Source organism: Drosophila melanogaster, chromosome 2L (assembly GCF_000001215.4).
Source record: "Drosophila melanogaster chromosome 2L".
Lineage (NCBI taxonomy): Eukaryota > Metazoa > Arthropoda > Insecta > Diptera > Drosophilidae > Drosophila > Drosophila melanogaster.
In genome coordinates, this window is record NT_033779.5 from 17,552,110 (window position 1) to 17,569,506 (window position 17,397).

The following is a 17,397-nucleotide window of genomic DNA, read 5'->3' on the forward strand; positions in this document are numbered from 1 at the left end:
TGTTTAAGCTAAATTTCTAAACTTTAAATTTTTTAAGTAAATACTGAAGTACGGCCCGCTTAAGTAGCCATGATACAAAAAAGAACAAAGTAAAAGAGATCATAGACTAGAATTGTAAGTTTACTAGTATGCACCCAGAAATTGAATGGTATACACAAGTAGGTGTTGCGGAAGATTTGTTTAATTAAACATGAATTTTTTACGTTTTGAACATTAACATAGTGTCTATGATATTATGAAGTAGTGACGGATAAATGTCTCCTTCATAGCACAAAAGGGTAATCTTATCATGTTTGGGAGCTCTCACATAGACATTCGCACCGAAGGGCTCATATGTAGGGTGGGTTAAGACGCGATTTCTACGAACAACATCGTATTAGAAGCGCAGATAGGGAGCAATATCAATTTTAAGTCTCTATTCAAATTACGCTCCCCACTTTAAAAAATATTAGGCAAGAATTTCCTATATGTATCGTGTAGGTGCCCATTGCTAATTTTTGAACGAAGGTCGTCCGGCCATCCGAAGGAAACGAGGATCATCAGGGAATAGCTCCGAGAAGTAAGTTAAGTTCTTACTCAGGAGAAGCGAGGAAATGTGTGGCACATTACAGTGTCCAACATTTAAGCTCACATTTCTCATGACTTTTGCAATTTCGAGTCCAGGCAATTTATATTCCATAGACGGCATACCCATTCCCAACTATTTGCCTTTCAAGTGCAAAACGCTGGAAATTGTCACATCGAATTGGACAAACTTTGAGCAGGCGAATGGCATTCACGTAGACACATTCACTCGGCAAATTAAATAAACACCTCTTTTAGCATTCATACAACGAAATGTGCAATTACATTACCGACTAGGAGTATCGTTTTGTCCCGGAAAGGTGTGGCAGCTGCCTGGTCTCCTGGCTTTGAAATTTCCATAACATTCGGTTCACCTGTCGGTGAAGCAATTTATCATATGCTGACATGCCAACTGTCACTGTCAGAATACGCGAAAGGTATCGGAAATGAAACGGAGGAAAGTCAAGGAACCAGCCACAATGTCTGGCATTTTGTCCTCCACTCGCCACTTGTCGAATGGCTTTATTAGCCACGTTGTCCGGGATTTTTAACTATTTCCCCATTGGTATTTGCAATATTCCATGTTTCGCAACGCGCTGTATACTTCCATTTTTCCTTTATCTACTGTTTGTCATGTCAACTATGCACCCAGCTCAAGACAACACTTAATTATGTTTTCTGTTTCTCTGAAAACTTTCGCAACATGAGAAAATCGGAGGATGAGAGCAAAAAAATTACTCCAAATGGCAAAATGATTCCGGCGCTGTTTTCTCCTTTTGCTGCTGCATCATAAATTATTGAAGTTGCCAGTCTGTCATAGCCATGTAGTTATATTTCCGTCCCTCTTCATTTCCAGCTGCCTTCTCTTTCGTCTCCTCTATCTCCATCTCTGTCTCAGTTCTGCAGCTGAGAATTTAATTTGCACCAGGTGCCAAGTCGCGACCCCGTCTTTAAGCAAAGCCATCGTAGCAAGAATATATAGAAAATAAAACGAAACTTTTCCACTTATTTTTGCTGCCACAAAAACGGACAAGAGAGGAAACTAATAAAATGCTTTTTTTTCTTTGCGGTTTCCACTACTATAAAATTTATTTTGTTTTCGCATAACTCGAGCATGTTTTCCCCACTTTTCTGTCCGCCACTCAATAAATAAGTAGCGTAAATAAACCCACCTCCTTTTTGGCCAGCTTTTCTCGAGAGGTAAAAAACTTTCGGTTGGCAGCTTTGTCCCGTTTACATGACAATTTGACAGTTTATTAAGTTTCCAGAGTCTTGTCAGCGGAAAAGGGTAGGGTTTTCCATCCTAATGGAAAACTTAGAATGGAGTGGAGCTCTCCCAGGACACCGAAGTAAGCCATGAACTATTCAATTGACTCGAGTGTCTAAGGGGTATTTCATAAAGCGTTGATTGCCACATAATTACGTTCAAGGGTAAAATCCATAAGTGGAGTGTCGCAAATTGCGCGATTGTAAAACTTTGTGTTTCTTGATTGGTTTTTACCTGCACGGCTATTTTTATATCTGGGAAAAGCCAAAAGATGTAGCGAAATAAAAAAGTTTGGTCATGACAAGTATAAAGTGCTGAGACCATTCAATACTTAATTGTAATTTATTGAAAAAATACCTGAAATGGGGAAAGGTTCAATTTTGGAAATAAACCAAAATAAAACCACTACAAGTGGGGTTTTTAAAAGATTTATTTGCGAAATAAAACCACTCCAACATGAAGTAGTAAACTTTAAAATGGAAATAATTTTGTTATATGTTACTTTCGCTTGCTAATGCCTCCATCGCCAATGCGATCATATCGGTTTGTTAGATGTCCATTAGAGCACTTTGCCTGTTGGGTGGAAGTTTTGTGCAGTCGATCCAGCTCCAAATCCTTGTGCCGCTCCTTGTCCCGCTGAGGCTCACAACCCCGTTCCCCATCCCGTTTGCGGACCTCTTCTCGTTCCGATTCCAGAATCTGTTCCCTGCTGCGGCAGATTTGATCCTTTTGCTGCTGCAAGGCAGTCCAGTCATATATATAGTCGTAATGATGATTCAGTGAGCGGAAAAGTATGCGGAATATCTGGCGAAGATAAGTGTGATCCGGCGGCTCCTTGAAACCAAGATTCCTGACATAGGTCATAAGCAGGCAAAATTCGGAGGGAAATCCTTTGCAGAGCTGAGCGATCGTGACGCTTGTCTTTTTCTCCAATATCTTCTCGTACTTTTGCTTCTTGTTGGCGGCCGTAATACCCTGCCAGGGTAACTTTCCCAGATTGAAGTACATCAAACAATAGGACATGGACTCCATGTCATCCCGACGGGATTGCTCAACGCCTATCTGTGCATTTATAGAGGCATAGCGAACAGTACCAGTTAGATTCCGATCCGTGCGGTATGGTATATGAATCTCTGACTCTATGTCCTTGTATCTCTTGGACAGGCCAAAATCGATGAGGTACAGCTTGTTGCAGTGGCGATCCAGACCCATTAGGAAGTTATCTGGTTTAATGTCACGATGAATGAACCCACGTTCGTGGACACACTCAATTCGCATTAGCAGCTGGTCTGTCAACATGAGTACGGTCTTCAGCGAGAATCGGCGTTTGCAGAGGTTAAAAAGTTCTTCTAGGGAAGGACCTAATAGGTCCATAACCATGGCATTATAGTTCTTCTCGCATCCATAATGAAGTAGAGTCGGGAAGCCCGGACAGCGGGCCAGCTGTTCGTACACTTTCGCCTCGTATATCAGCTGCGGGTACTTGGCATCGTTCTTCTCCACCTTAATGGCCACCTCGGATCCATCCGTGATGCTTAGTCCGAGATATATATCGCCGAAGGACCCGGACCCAATGGGCTTTACCAGCCGATATTTTCCCCCGATCAACAGCTTCTCCAGATGAAGAGATGCATTACGAACTTTCCCATTTGTTGCTTCTTGTTTTGCCATTGTTATGGCTTTCAGATTCTCGCCTCAATGTCTTCTCTGAAGTATTTTTGGAGCCCTGTGAGACTTATCTTTATTAATTTTCTTTGAGAACTGTACTACGATTTTGACATTTAAGGCATTTTGTGACTTTACTGCCTTGGACAAAATTTGCTGTTCGATATTTTATCCAGCCACTCTGACTAAATAGTAAAAGCCACACTTAAAAAAGTACCAGAAAATAACGACAGAACGAATACAGTTTGGCAGGAAAATTTAAAATCAAACATTTTTTAAATGTGTTGGCGTGACAAATTATGAGCGGATGTTATAGTGGGCGTTTTAACATTCTGACCATTGAAGAATAAAGAATCTGCAGCTTAGTCCTCCACTTTTCGACGACCACGATGTTCACACGATCAGACCTACTCGGCTATATCCTGATCAAGAATATATATACTCTATGCTTCAAATAAATTATACCCTTTTGATCTTTAAGTAATTGGCAAAAAGATTGTAAAATATATAAACATTTGCCACTATCTGAGTGCATTTTGACCTTCGATAAAGATATACATAACTTATGAAGAATACAATTTACTCACTGCATGTACCGAACGAACAAATTTCTTACTAAAAAATGGAATCAACAGCTTAATTCGGAAATTAAATATGAAATGTGGTAATGTAAAATTTAATATATAAAAGCGCCATCATTTTAATGGAACTAAGCTGGATATAAATATGAAAGTAGATCATTAGCTTAGCAGTTTGGGGAGAGAAAGAAAGATAGAAGTATGGTAGAGAGTCCATGCAGAGAGTGAAAATTAAGCGCTACTAAATGTAAATAAACAATGAACAAACACACGCAAAATAAAGCATTTACAAAGCCGCTTACAATCAACATAATGATCCTGATGGTGATGATGATGATGGTGATGATGATGGTGATGGTGATGGTGTCTCTGAAGTGTTTGTGTTGGTGGTGGTGGTAGTGTGGGTGGGTGGGTTTGGGTATGTGTGAGTAAAGACAATGCCCGGACCGAACAAAGCAACTTAAATGCAGCTGTGTGTGTATGTGTTTGGGCAGGTGCATTAAATGCTATTACCGCTGCTCCTCTTCTCAACCCATTCCATTTCGCCTCAAAGGCAGAAGCACCTTTCACTTGGCAACGTCCATTGTTAATAATTTTGAAGACAAAAGGCCACACTAAAACAATAACTAAGCACGCATTAAGTAGTAAGTAAGTAGATGACAATGCCCTGGAACCAACAACATCAAGTGGGTGGTGGGGTGGTGTCTCACTCTGGCGCAAGATGAGTAAAACAGGATTGGGCTGAATGGCCAAAGAAGTTAGTTACGTGCGCACAAAAGTGCTTTTGCCCAAAAATGTAGGAAATAGACATAAAAGCCAAAACGAAGCAGCACAAGTACCAAGAAGCTGCTGCAAACGACGAAGACGTGGCAGCAAATAAAATAAAACAAATATAATGAGATTTCGTGCACCGGCTAGAGCAGCAGCCAAATAGCACTCGCAAAAATAAAATAAACAAATAGTAAATAGTTTATGAAGGCATAAAGTACAAATTAAAACTGTATAAGATATTGGTAAGACTAAGATATTTTCAACCTCTTTTAACAGCGAAAAAGAGAAGGATCATGGTGTTTAATATTTATAATAATATTTCATTTGTACTTATTTATTTCGTTTTTTAGCTAAATAATTAATTCACTTATTTTTCTGAATATGAGATAATATAATGTGCGTGTTTCAATTACTATTGTTATTTAAAGACAAACTTTCCCCTGAATTTAACATCGAAAATAACACAGATTTTTAAGTTGATAAAATCGTACAACAAACAGAACGAAAGCATGTACACAAATGCATAATATAGGTTTTCTCGCAGTGGTGAAAAGCATAGCATACTTATCAGCGCAGGCAGCAGCGCAAAGATGGCGTCGCCCGCTATCTTTTGCCCGTCTTCTTTGGCGAGCGTCTTTGTGTGCGTTGGCTCACGCTCACAACAACAACTAAATTTATTTTAGTTTTAACTATTTGCCCGGGACAAACGGCGAAAAAGCTACGCCAAAAGTAATGCGTTGTCGTTGCATCTGTAACTGTGCCTGTGTGTTTCGGGCCAAAGTATTTGACACACACAAACAAAGCTTGCTCACACATACGCAGACACATTTTCACTTTTCACAAAACGTAGGGTACAAAAGCCGGCTGAGGACAAAGGATATTATAAATTACATACCAAGTTTTCTCTTTTTTATCCTGTTTTTTTTATTCTTTCGGCCTCGTCGCCTATCCGTGTGTGTGTGTGTGAGTTTAGTGGGTGTGTGTAATTTGGTGTGTTATTGTTGCTGTTTCTGTTGTTGCCGTTTTACACTGGTTTCCATTTTTTGTCGTCGCCCGTCCACCGCTCGTCGTGTTATTATAATTTTAGCAGTTTATTTTCTCTTAATTCCATTTCTCTGTTTATGTGCTTACACACTTGTTCAACTTAAATATAGCCTAGTGCAGGGTGTTCTTGTTATCCATTGAACATTCTTCAATTAATCATTTTTCATGTCAACCGTTTGTAAATGTAATAAAACATTTTCTTATAATTATTTTAATTGCATTTATATTGTACAAGATTATAATATATATATATATGATATGCTGTATAAAGAATTATTACTTCATATGAATTTTTGAAATGAAAAGCTTAACAAATTTAAAGCCATACATTGAATAATAAGGTTTCCTATTTTTTGTTTGTGTTGCTGAAAAACACCCTGTTTTCTAGCAATCAAACAAGGGCAGCAGCAACACCAACAACAACAGCAGCAGCAGCAACAACAATGTGAAGCACAAAAAAGTGGTTACCCCGCACAGTCAAAAGTCTGCTCGTCTGGACAGATTGGACGGACATTATTGCTGCTGCTCGCGTCGCTGCCGCAGTCGCTGTCGCAGTTGGCGCAGTAGCAGCAGTCGAGGATGTTGCTGCTGGCAGCGACTGTACCAAACGTAGTACGCAAACAACACTCACACAGATGCCGAGAGCAGAGAGTTTTGTATGTACAGACGTGCAATACATACAGATGGCGATGGCGGCATATGGCAACATTCCACGCGCTCACTCAATGCCGCTCTGCAGCATCAAAAGCACAGCGGGAACAGCAACAACAGCTGTGGCAGCAGCAACAGGAACAACAGCGACATCAACAGCGGGGCAACATTTGGGGAAGCAGCAATTGCAGCAACAATAACGGACAAAGTACAACAAAAGAGGAAGTCAAATCTTTAATAAATTAACTAGAACTTTAACAAGAGCAGAAGCCATAACAGCAATAAATGATAGCAGCCGCAATAACAGCGAAAACGTCGGCATAGAATATTTCCCAGCAGCAACATTATCATAAACAAATATGAACAACAAAAAGATACCTAAAGCAGCATCAACAACAGCAATGTTAGCAGCAACAGAAACAACAGCGAAACAAACATCAAAGAGAACAGCAAAAGCAACTGAAAAAGAGCAACAAAAGAGGAAATTCAATGGAAATCTTTGGGAAAACCAAAAACAATCTATATCAGTAAAAACATTTAATACAGCAGCTACATCGAAATAAAAAATCCTTAACGTCTACAACTTTTGCAAGAACACCCGCAATAACAGCTGCAACAGAAGCAACGTCAGCAATGTAAAGCAACAACTACACCGGCGACATCAGCAGCAAGAGCAACAACAACAGCTAAGCTAACAGGCCAGTGAATTTTCATACATTTTCGGGAACCACCACCACACACACACAGCTGAAGCAACAACAGCACCACCCCGTCAACCCTCCCCCCCCCTCCAATTCCATCCTCACAGAAAATCAGTTTTATTTTTTTGTGCTTCCAGAAGTGGGGTTGGTTTTCCTGTGGTACGTCCCAGAGGCACAGCCGCAGCCTCTGTCGGGACTATAAAAAGGGATTTTTATTATGCTGCTGCCGTAGCTTTTGCTTTTGCTTTTCTGTTGCTCTTGCTGCTGCTGCTGCTGCTGTTTGTGTGTTGATGCTGCTGCTGTTATCTCTGTTGGCAGAGTTTTCTCTCACCTTGGTGTTTGTAGGTAAAAGCCAGAGATACCAGAGTAACTTTCCTCCAGCTTCGCACGAGTGTCTGTATGTATAGTATGTGTGCATATAGTTAAAGCGCTCCTTTTTGAGTGCTTGTTTGGTTTAAGTTTGTTGTTTAAGCTGCGGTTTTTGAAGAGGTTGAAATACACTTTAGTGGGATTTTTAAAATAAGTTATATAAGGGAGAGGGTGTGAAAGTTTTATCGTTAGATAGATTATGTTTGAAAGATTCATTTTCAAAAAAGCAGAAGAAAACATTGCCTAGTCGAAATATTGTTAAAATCCTAACAATTTTATTGCTAATTAATATTTACAATTTTTAAATGATCGAAATTCCTACATTAATACTTCGATTTAAGAGAGAATGACTTTCGATCCCAAAATTGACAATCCCTTTATCATACAAGTCTGTTAGAATTCCATTAGGCTTTTTTCCATTTCGCCAGTATTCCGAAAACCCAATAAATCTATTTTATTCGACTTTCAAAAATAGTAAAAGAAAGCTATAAAAGTGCCCTTCTGTCGATTTCCCTTTAAAATAACACACTCGAAATATTTGAGTCAGTCTCGATTGAAGGAAGCTTCCACTCAAATCTAAAGCCGGCAGCAACAGTCTGCTTGTGTATGTACATGCACGTCTCACACAGATACAGACACACACACACAGAGCGTTGGCCAGCATCAGGAGGAGTACATAAGTATCTATGTAATAAAGAGTACCAGGCCCAGGATGAGGCCCAGGATGGCAGAGCTTGCCAGTGCCACCACCCCTCGGAAAACAGGACACTATTGGGATTAAGTCGACGGCGGCAGCGGTACACTGGGCGTGTGTGTGTGTGAGTTTGGGCTTGAGTGTGTGAGTGAACAGGATGCTGCGAGCGTATTTTGTATTATTTTGTTTTTGCCTTTTGCCATTTTGTACATAAATCACCAGCAGCGAACTGAGGCTGCGAGCTGCGGACTGAGAACGCCAGGATGCTGCTGCGCAGCTGCTGCTCTGCTCTGCTCGCAGGATACGTCTGTGTGTGTGCGGTGTGGGTAACAGTGTGAGTGCGAATGTGCCGCCATTTGGAATTTTTCGAAATTGGGGTTCGCTACAACAAACGCATTTCGTAGTAGACGTTTAGGCGTCAACTAGTGCGCTTGGTGCTGCGCTTACACGTAAAGCACGCTCTGCTGAGGAGAACGCTGAATTTGAATCTTCAGAGGCCCAGGCTGAGACTGAGTCCTGCCAGGACCTCCTACACCACTAAACAACGACGGCGACAGCGACCAACTAACACCCAAACGTCGAGACCCACACTCAACAGTAAAGCTTAATTTAAACAAAGACCATTAAATACATATTTCAAGTGACAGACTTGCATTTCGACAGCCACACTATTTTTTAAAAGATCCTAACATAATCTATAGAATTCAACGATACAAAAAGTGATAATGGTGTGCCAAAAATTCAAAATAAATTGATATAAAAGTGTCGAGGCCCAATGCCAAAATATGGAAATGGCCAAGAGCTCTCTCTGCTAAATAACTAAATCAGTAATTGATTTTAATGCGTTTTTCGAAAATGTGCGCGTTATATAAAATATTTCCATGGGTATGTACTTGATGTTGTAATGGAATATACGTCTTCTATGTAATGAAAATTTTTGATGTGTCCTTTGATGTCAATGTCGTTGTTATTTTCGTTATTGTCGTTGTTAAATATTGTCCGAAGCAAAGCAACAAAAATATCAGACCCTTTGACCACGATAAAGAGTAATGATGATATTGAGTGAGTATGAACGATATTTTATATAAGTCAATTACAATTAGACTAGTTTTAAGTTCTAGAAGATAAGTTTTTAAGTTTAATTTTAATTGACAAACCAAAATATTAACTTCAATTGGCAAAGAATCTCAATTTATTAATCGTCTTTAAGCACACGATTTTTCTGATAAAAATGAGTTTCCGCAAAGGTCAACAAGGTTATCTAACCGTTCGTAATGTTTGTAGTCACGTAGCTACCTTCAGAGAATTCTTATATAATAATAATAGGGGTTCTCGGAATGGAGATCTCTAATGACCCAAAGAAAAAAAGTTTCTTGATCAAACGAAATTTGCTGCTGGAATTACAAATCAAATGTTGTCCAAGCGGCTGGGAAAGAAATCAAGTATACGTCCAAGGGAAAACAGCAGAAACGGAAAAGTGCAAACAGAAAAGTTTCAACGAGCTGAATTTGTACAACTCATCAAATATTCCTTAGCCGGGGCCTGTGTGGGCGTGTGTTGAAACTACGGCAACTACAGGGCCAGCAAGGACAGCGCCCAGCACAGAGGACATCGGCAACGCCGAGTCCTTCTGTTTCGAGGGAATGAAAGGTTGCCAGTGGGGAGCGGGCAGCATGTCGTAAAATCGAGTTCATCGTGAATTCGAAACGAGAAGCCACAAACAGCAGGCAACCCTGCGAATCTCAAGCACTCGCAGGATGCTGGCTATCCTTGCAAACACTCACACACACACACACACACACACAAAGTACTCCCACATACACCAACAGACCGACTCACACACCAACACACTGAAGCGAGTGTCATGCGTCGTACGCGATGTCAAGGACCGCACCCAAAAAACTTTTTTCTCGCAACGCGAATTTCTGACGAGCTCTGAGCTCTGATGGACGGATGGATGGGTTTTGGGTGCCGCCAATGCCAATGATTTGTAGGAGCAGCTTCTCCTTTCGCGGAGTGTGCACTGAACGAAATTGTGGTTCAAAGTCGGAGGGTTTAAGATTTTCAAAAGTATTTTCATATACACTCATTTATTCAAATAGGAATTGGACTAATTCTGTGAATTTCAATGTGATGATGAAAGGAAAGTGATTAATTTAAAATGAATATTTTTATTAGAGATTTCACATATAAGATTTAGACAAGTTAATTAATAGGAAGTGATAAAATACATAATTTTTAGGATACAATGGTGAAGGGTTAAAAATTAAGTTCAACAAAGAAATTATTTGTTAGGGATTTCTATATTATACAAATTTGTATAAATATATTTTTTATGCTTTAATAGTGTGGTGTTTTTAAACGATATGCTTAAATTATTTTGATGAAATTAAATAATGTTTTAATAATATATACATATTAGTATATAATTTGAAGGTACATTCCCGATTTTTGTAGTGCATACGCGAGTATTATTCGGCAAGTTACGTTAGTTAGCGGAAGGAAACAACATTTTGATGTGTCTCACAGCCTTCGTCTGCGAAGCCAAGGAATTTTGTTCTTTCCATAAAAACACAAGAGTGAATAAAATGCGAGATTCCCGTGTTTTATTATCCTGCGCACACTTTATTCAGCCGGCTCTTCGTTATCTCTTACGCTCGGCTAGCGTACAAATATGTTCTGGCTACGTTTTTTGCTCGTTTTTCCGACTCTTCAGGGGAAGCTGGTTTTTACGAGTGCCTAGCCATCACGGGTTCATTCGCGCTGCTTTTTTGTCCAATTCGTTTTTGGTTGTCTGCACTTGTTAGGACCTAGCTTTGTGCGTGTACAGCAAATGGCTTTCATGCACTTTTTGTCAGGTAGAAAATAGTTCTATTCAGTTCGCTTTGAGCAAAAAGTTCTTCAAGTCCTTCCATGTTTTGGCTTTTTGTAAGCTTAAAGATGGGAAAAAGTCCAGAGGACAGATGGGTTTTTGAAAAAAAATATGACAAGATTTAAAATACACGTGGGTATCTTAAACAAGCTTTCGAGTTTTGTAATATTTTAGATTAGATATTTGTTGCGAGAAAATCACTACTAAATAAATAGTATTTCAAATAATTGCGCTACAATAAGAAAAGTCTTACCTTAAGTAGTCGCCACATTTGTTTCTGTAGCGGTTTGTGTTTCTTTACCTTATTTTCACAAAATCGATCATCACTTTATTGTGGAGCATTAAATTAGTCGTGCAAATATTTACATATAATGAATTGCTTAAAATAAGGGCAAGAAAAAATCTATAAGATAAGCGCTATGACCTCTAACACTTTCATCCTTTCGCACGGCAAACAAGCTGGCTGACATGTGAACATCCTTTCCTTTAGACATTGCTCCTCTGGGTGTCCTGCTGCCTGTCTGAGGCAATAAAAGCCAGAAGAGGACGCAAAGCAGAAGCGAAACCATTGACATTAAAATCATGCATAAGTGCTCATATGGCGGCAATGCGACAGTGATGATGCCACCAGGAACTACAACAAAGGGGGCTAATTGCCAGGCATTGAAATAAAGTGACAGTGGGGCAGACAGTGAAAGAGAAAAGGGAGCCGCTTTAAAAATGCCATAAAAACCCATTGGGAGAATAGTCCTTTCCTTATCGACGATTAAAAAAGGCAAACATAGAACACATACTTTTAGAGCAAAATAATCAAGGATATGTATTTTTAAAATTATTTTAATATTTTACTAAACGAATAATACAGTAAATCATAATTCCAACTTTAAGTTATGGAGATTTTTTTTATGAATATACAACAAACCTGGTTTGAAATTTTTAAAGTCAAAACGGAGCTTACCTTAGAGAAGAATTTTAAAATGTTTGAAACTCTAAATTATTTAAAACAAATAATATATCTTCGTTAGTTCTTATTAAAATATAAATACCTTTAAGCTGATTTAATAAATTAATATGTACTAAATTTAATCCCAATTTATATGTATAAGTCTTGCATAACATAAATATAGCAAAAACCCGTTATGAGAAATCTATGATCTCATCGTTCGCGTCGCTGGGTTATTGCCATTACATATGCATATTTTATTTTTGTATCTTTTGTATCTTGCCCAATGAAGCGAATTCTAGGGCGGCTGGCAATCGATAAATGCCATCAAAAAAATATGAAATGCCGCTGACAGACGAAGCGAATAACTTAAATAGCTACAGCGAGGACATAGGGTAAAATCTATGAAGCCAAGGCTGCTGGGAGTTTGTCAGCTGTTTTAATTTCCATTCATTGGCACGAAGGCAGCTGGCTGACACTTTCCACAGCTGATTGCATGCAATTTTCATTGTCGCCGCTTTGGGCGCCAAATGCGATGCAGGAAAAACGCTCAGGGGCAGATTTTCCCTCAACCTATTGTCCCTTCAATGTGAATGTGTGTCACGGGCCACGGGGTCCACCGTTTTCTTTACGGCCGCCTATTCAGCTTGCTGTTTGCCGATCAGCTGCTGCAAGACAACAATGCACACAATGCCGCTTTATTTTCCATCCCCATCCCCATTTTCCACTCCAGCCGCCTTCTGTCCTCTGTGCGATTTTCCTCTGTTGTGCATTTTCCAGATGCAACCGGGATTTCTATCGGTCTGTGTGACTGATTCGCCGTTTCGGTGTGTGTGAGAGCGTTTGAAAAAGGGATATCGATCGGAAAAGCGATTACACTTTGATTTATAGCTGATTAATTATTCACAAATGTGACTAATATGGCTGAATAAATAATATATTCAGCAAATTGTTTGAGAATAAAAAAAGTAGTATTTTTTAAGAACTCATTATACTTAAAAGGAGTGGGAAACCAGAACTAGGTATATCAATATTTTTGTAACGAACACAATTCATCATACGCAAATTTTCATCTATAAAAGATTTATATACCACATTAATTTTATAGTATAGTATTTCGATACAGATATTAAAGTATTAGGCAATGACATTCATAAGAACATTAATATATTATTTGAATATATAATGTAGTACAAAAAGTAGCTATTTTGTTATCTTACCATAAGGACCATATACCATATCAGATTAATTATAATTCGCATAGAGTAAGCTTAAATTTCGTTTAATATCCAAACCACCAATTTAGCTTTATCAATGTATTACAATCAGCTCAAAACCAACTTAACGGCAGCCCAACAATATGAGACTGTAAACATAATGACATCGCGGCATCCGCGGGCTCAATCACCTTTGACGCTGTACAGCTGCCACCATTGGTGGCGAGGGGTAAATCACGGTTCGCATTCGATGAGGAGACGGGCGCATAAACAGGATATAAAAAGTGCATTGGCAGCGCTATAAAAAAAAAAAACAGAACGCAAAAGGATACACACGACTCCCATTCAGATACGCACACAGATGAACATAATCGTAAAATCAGCAAGGATAACAAATATGCCAGGCAATCGGTGAATGAAACCCACTGGCAGCTGGCCCGCCAGGACGAGAACGCAAATTGAGCTAAAACCGGATTTCTGGCCTAAACTCAGAGAGCGAAAGAGAGCGAGCGTGAGTCTGTGATCTCCCTGGAAGAGGATCGCGAGCGTGATCCTGTTACCGTTCATCCCCTAAATGTGCCCTACACTTTCCATCCCGAACGTGAGTACTTAAGGACATGCCCGGTATCGGGGTTCTTGTATCGCAGCGCATTCGCCAATCCGGGCAGTTCGATCGCGACTTTGGTGCCGCACGGATCACCATTCTGGGTGATTTCAAATATTAAAGTTTGAAATAGAAGAAAAAAAACATTTAAAAGGAAGATCGTGAGAGTTCAAACCGGTTCGGTTCTCGGTTTCACTTTCGTTCGGTGACCTCATGCGGCTTCGATTCGGTCAAGGATATTCTCGCCATTGGATATTATCGCAACTTCAGTGAGTTTCGTTGTTACATTGCATAACGACATAAAGCCCAAGTGTCCTTCGTCATTTGGTACGTTTTTCTCCTGGTATCCACTGTAGGCCTATATGTATTTCCACCATAAGGCACGCGGTGAATGCCAAGAGCGAACGCAGTTCTACAAATTACTCATACCCAATAATAGACAGAAAGTGTTTAAAAGCCTGAAATCATAATAGACAAATTTGAAATAATAAAGAAATTTGCGAAAAGTGTTTAAAATTACTTATGTGGAATCATTGTAACCAACAAAAAACACATACTTTTGTAATATTTACTAAATAGAAAGATTATTTTAAAATTTTCAACTAATATATATAAAAATGTATTTTCAAAATTGTAAGTGCTAAACCGTAAAAGCTTTCAAAACCTACATAACAAATTTTACACGAACAAAAATTGTAAATATTAAAAGGAATAAAATGTATCGCTACTAACTTATAAATGTTAGATTTTTAATTCCCACTCGGTTAACAAGAGAAATAACTTTCATAAGGTACTTATGCTGAAAATCACAAGTTAGTTAAGTATAAGAAATAATGTAAATATGAACCATCAAAGTAAAGAGGAGGAGAACTTTTCCTTTTTCCTTCTTCAGTTGTTATAAATTAGATGGCTTAAAATCCCAAACGCCCCATCCAAGGTAAGAGCTTTTCTTGCCGTAGATTTATTATTAAATCGCTGGCATAACTTAGAGGATGGCGTCTAAAAAATGCGAGGAAGCTCAGCCAAGCAAGCGAGCGAAGCGAGATTAAAATTTCTTTAGCGGAAATTAATTTAACGTCAGCTACATGCAAAATCCGTCGCACAAATATGCATTAGACGGGGCTTAGTGCAGCTGGCAGGACAACGAGATGGGATGAGAATCTACGACCGTGCTAGGACAACCCCAGGTGGGAGAAGGCGTGGCACATCCGCCCATATTTACACCCACCTGCCACCCATAAAGTGAACGAATGACGCTGTCAAGCTTCTAAGTTGTCAAAGGAATGAGCAGCCAAGAAGGAGCAGCACAGTTGGTAAGTAGGAAGGGCGCTTCAAACTTCCAGGGCGTTTCGTACTTAAAGTGCACACAACTAAGCGCAAGATACAAAATATTTAGAATTATAAATCTTGTCAATAATCCAAAGCTTGGCAAAAAAAAAAACCGAAAAACTGATTAAAAAAAGATATTACTATATTGGAGTTCATCGACTATCGGATACCCGTTAATAAGCTAGTGAAAGATGTGCATAACTTTATAAAGATTATAATACCCTTTTCGAGTTTGGATGCTGTTATATTTACTTTTAATGAATTTTATACAGGAATGGGGGCGACCAAGTTTTGCTTAGCATATTTATAGAAATATGTTTTGTCATAGCGAGAGAAACGGACAAGACATATAATAAAACTAATGAAAAAGAAATCAGTATTTTTCATATCCTGATCAAGATTATATATTTTATAGGGCGTAAGCTTCTGTCTAACTACTACATACTTTATAACGAATCTGGTATACCCTTTTACTTCACGATTTACGCGTATAAAAAGTAAAAACAACAATCTAAAGCGCTGCGACTTAGTAAGTGATAGGTGGAATGGGTTTAGAAGTCTTGCAAAAGTTTTACTTAGTTACACATACGAGGCCACACCCACACGCATACAGACTAATGCACACACACGCATCAGTGCAATTTGTTCCCTTCCTTGCGCTTTTCTACGCGCTTCTCAGATTCGCATATCCTTGCATAAATACACTGACTTCGTTGTTATCAGTCTTGGCACGATTTCGATTTACTTTTAAGGGCCTCTTAAGAATTCGGTATTAAAAGCAAGTTATCTTTGTAGTAAAGTTACAATATTTATAATTGCACATTTTGCATTACGTCTACCTATCAAAAATTGTAAAAATCAAAATATATAAGACAATTTAAGAGCTTAAATAATGAGCTGAGCTTAAATTGGTTCGAGTCCAAAGATTACAACAGTAATTATTTTTATATATTTAAATTCGTACTTCGTTCTTCTAAGCCACATACATTTGAAAATTATTAATTTGGATTTGGTGTGTTCGTTTTTTTCTAACTTTAAGAATTTCTCGTAGTGTTTGTTTTTCCACCCACACAGATGCTACAACACACAAAAATAGGTGTACATGTGTGTGTCTGTGTGACTGCTTGCCTGAGGGATTTATGCAGTAGTCGTTGCTGTTTTTGCTTTTCCTTGGGCCTTACCGCTTTGGCATGCAAATTTGTTTGCATGGAAATGAAGGCTGACTCGCATTTCGCATTTCACTTCTCGGCTCCCCGGTCTCCGGTTTAGTTCTCAGTTTACAGATTCCAGTCCTGGCTCCTTCCGCTCCTTTTCAGAGGCAGGACTCGCTGAGCACTCGGGCGTATGCGTTCCATTTCGCATATGCATAAAATGCTCCAGCATTTGGGAGTTTGCAGAGTTTTCTGTTTGTTTTTTGGTCCCCGGGCAACTCGACTGGCTCCTTTGTGTCTCTGGGATCCAGTGGCAGCTTTAGCTTATGCTGATCCACATGGGTTGCTCTCTTTTTGGGGTTGTGAAAACGCAATAACCGTTCAATGTAGATTACGCACTGGATCCCCAGAGCAAGCTAAGTTCATAAACTGACAATCGATCGAAACGAATGGAAAAGAACAAAAAATATGAATATTCTAGAATAAATTAAGAACTCATTCTTAAAATCGCCTAGTTTTGAATACATATAGAGAGATTTTATGTGTTTTTATTGAAAACCTTTAGCTTAACTCTAGTTTCGTACGAAATTTGCAGCCGTTCTCCTTTTATCTTAATGAACGGCTTCTGGTTGCGTCAAATCACTTTGCGAACAATTGCACGTCGATAAGTTGTTCCACACAAACTTTGCAAGTTGCACTCATGGAAAATTTTCGACAGCTAACTATGGAGGAGGATTTCTCAACCAATTTTCCCTCCTGCCTGCTGGTTATGTATGCTTTAACCCACCCACGCCCCAAGGCAACCACATTTTGATTGGCATTTGCATAAGCAGTTCAATGCATTTCCATTGCGGCCCAGAATGGTTTAGGATCTGACTTCCTCCACGGCGGTTGGAGTGCCCTAACCAATGGCATTTTGGAGCATATGTGGTGCTGTGTGCAGTGTTTGCATAGTCCTGGTATCCCTGCACACATAG

The 17,397-nt window shown here is 39.2% G+C and overlaps 1 protein-coding gene, 1 long non-coding RNA gene and 1 other non-coding gene across 4 annotated transcripts, besides 2 other annotated features; 2 read left to right on the forward strand and 1 right to left on the reverse strand.

Moving 5' to 3' along the window:
- Nucleotides 1-2,244: 2,244 nt before the first annotated feature.
- On the reverse strand, nucleotides 2,245-3,656 carry CG7094 (uncharacterized protein). The gene has a single exon (NM_136007.3). The coding sequence runs from the start codon at nucleotides 3,500-3,502 to the stop codon at nucleotides 2,330-2,332; it is 1,173 nt and encodes a 390-aa protein (NP_609851.2). The 5' UTR covers nucleotides 3,503-3,656; the 3' UTR covers nucleotides 2,245-2,329.
- Nucleotides 3,657-3,883: 227 nt separating this feature from the next.
- Nucleotides 3,884-3,936: a mobile genetic element.
- A 4,767-nt stretch (nucleotides 3,937-8,703) lies between these two features.
- On the forward strand, nucleotides 8,704-14,442 carry lncRNA:CR45919 (long non-coding RNA:CR45919). Of its 2 annotated transcripts, none has more exons than NR_133086.1 (1): nucleotides 8,704-14,442. It is a non-coding gene; the product is annotated as a long non-coding RNA:CR45919 (long non-coding RNA). The 2 variants fall into 2 exon arrangements; NR_133087.1 differs by having other exon boundaries at nucleotides 13,998-14,442.
- On the forward strand, nucleotides 14,261-14,360 carry mir-124 (mir-124 stem loop). Its single transcript, NR_047985.1, has one exon. It is a non-coding gene; the product is annotated as a mir-124 precursor RNA (primary transcript).
- Nucleotides 14,443-15,393: 951 nt separating the features above from the next.
- Nucleotides 15,394-15,456: a mobile genetic element.
- Between the last annotated feature and the right edge of the window lie 1,941 nt (nucleotides 15,457-17,397).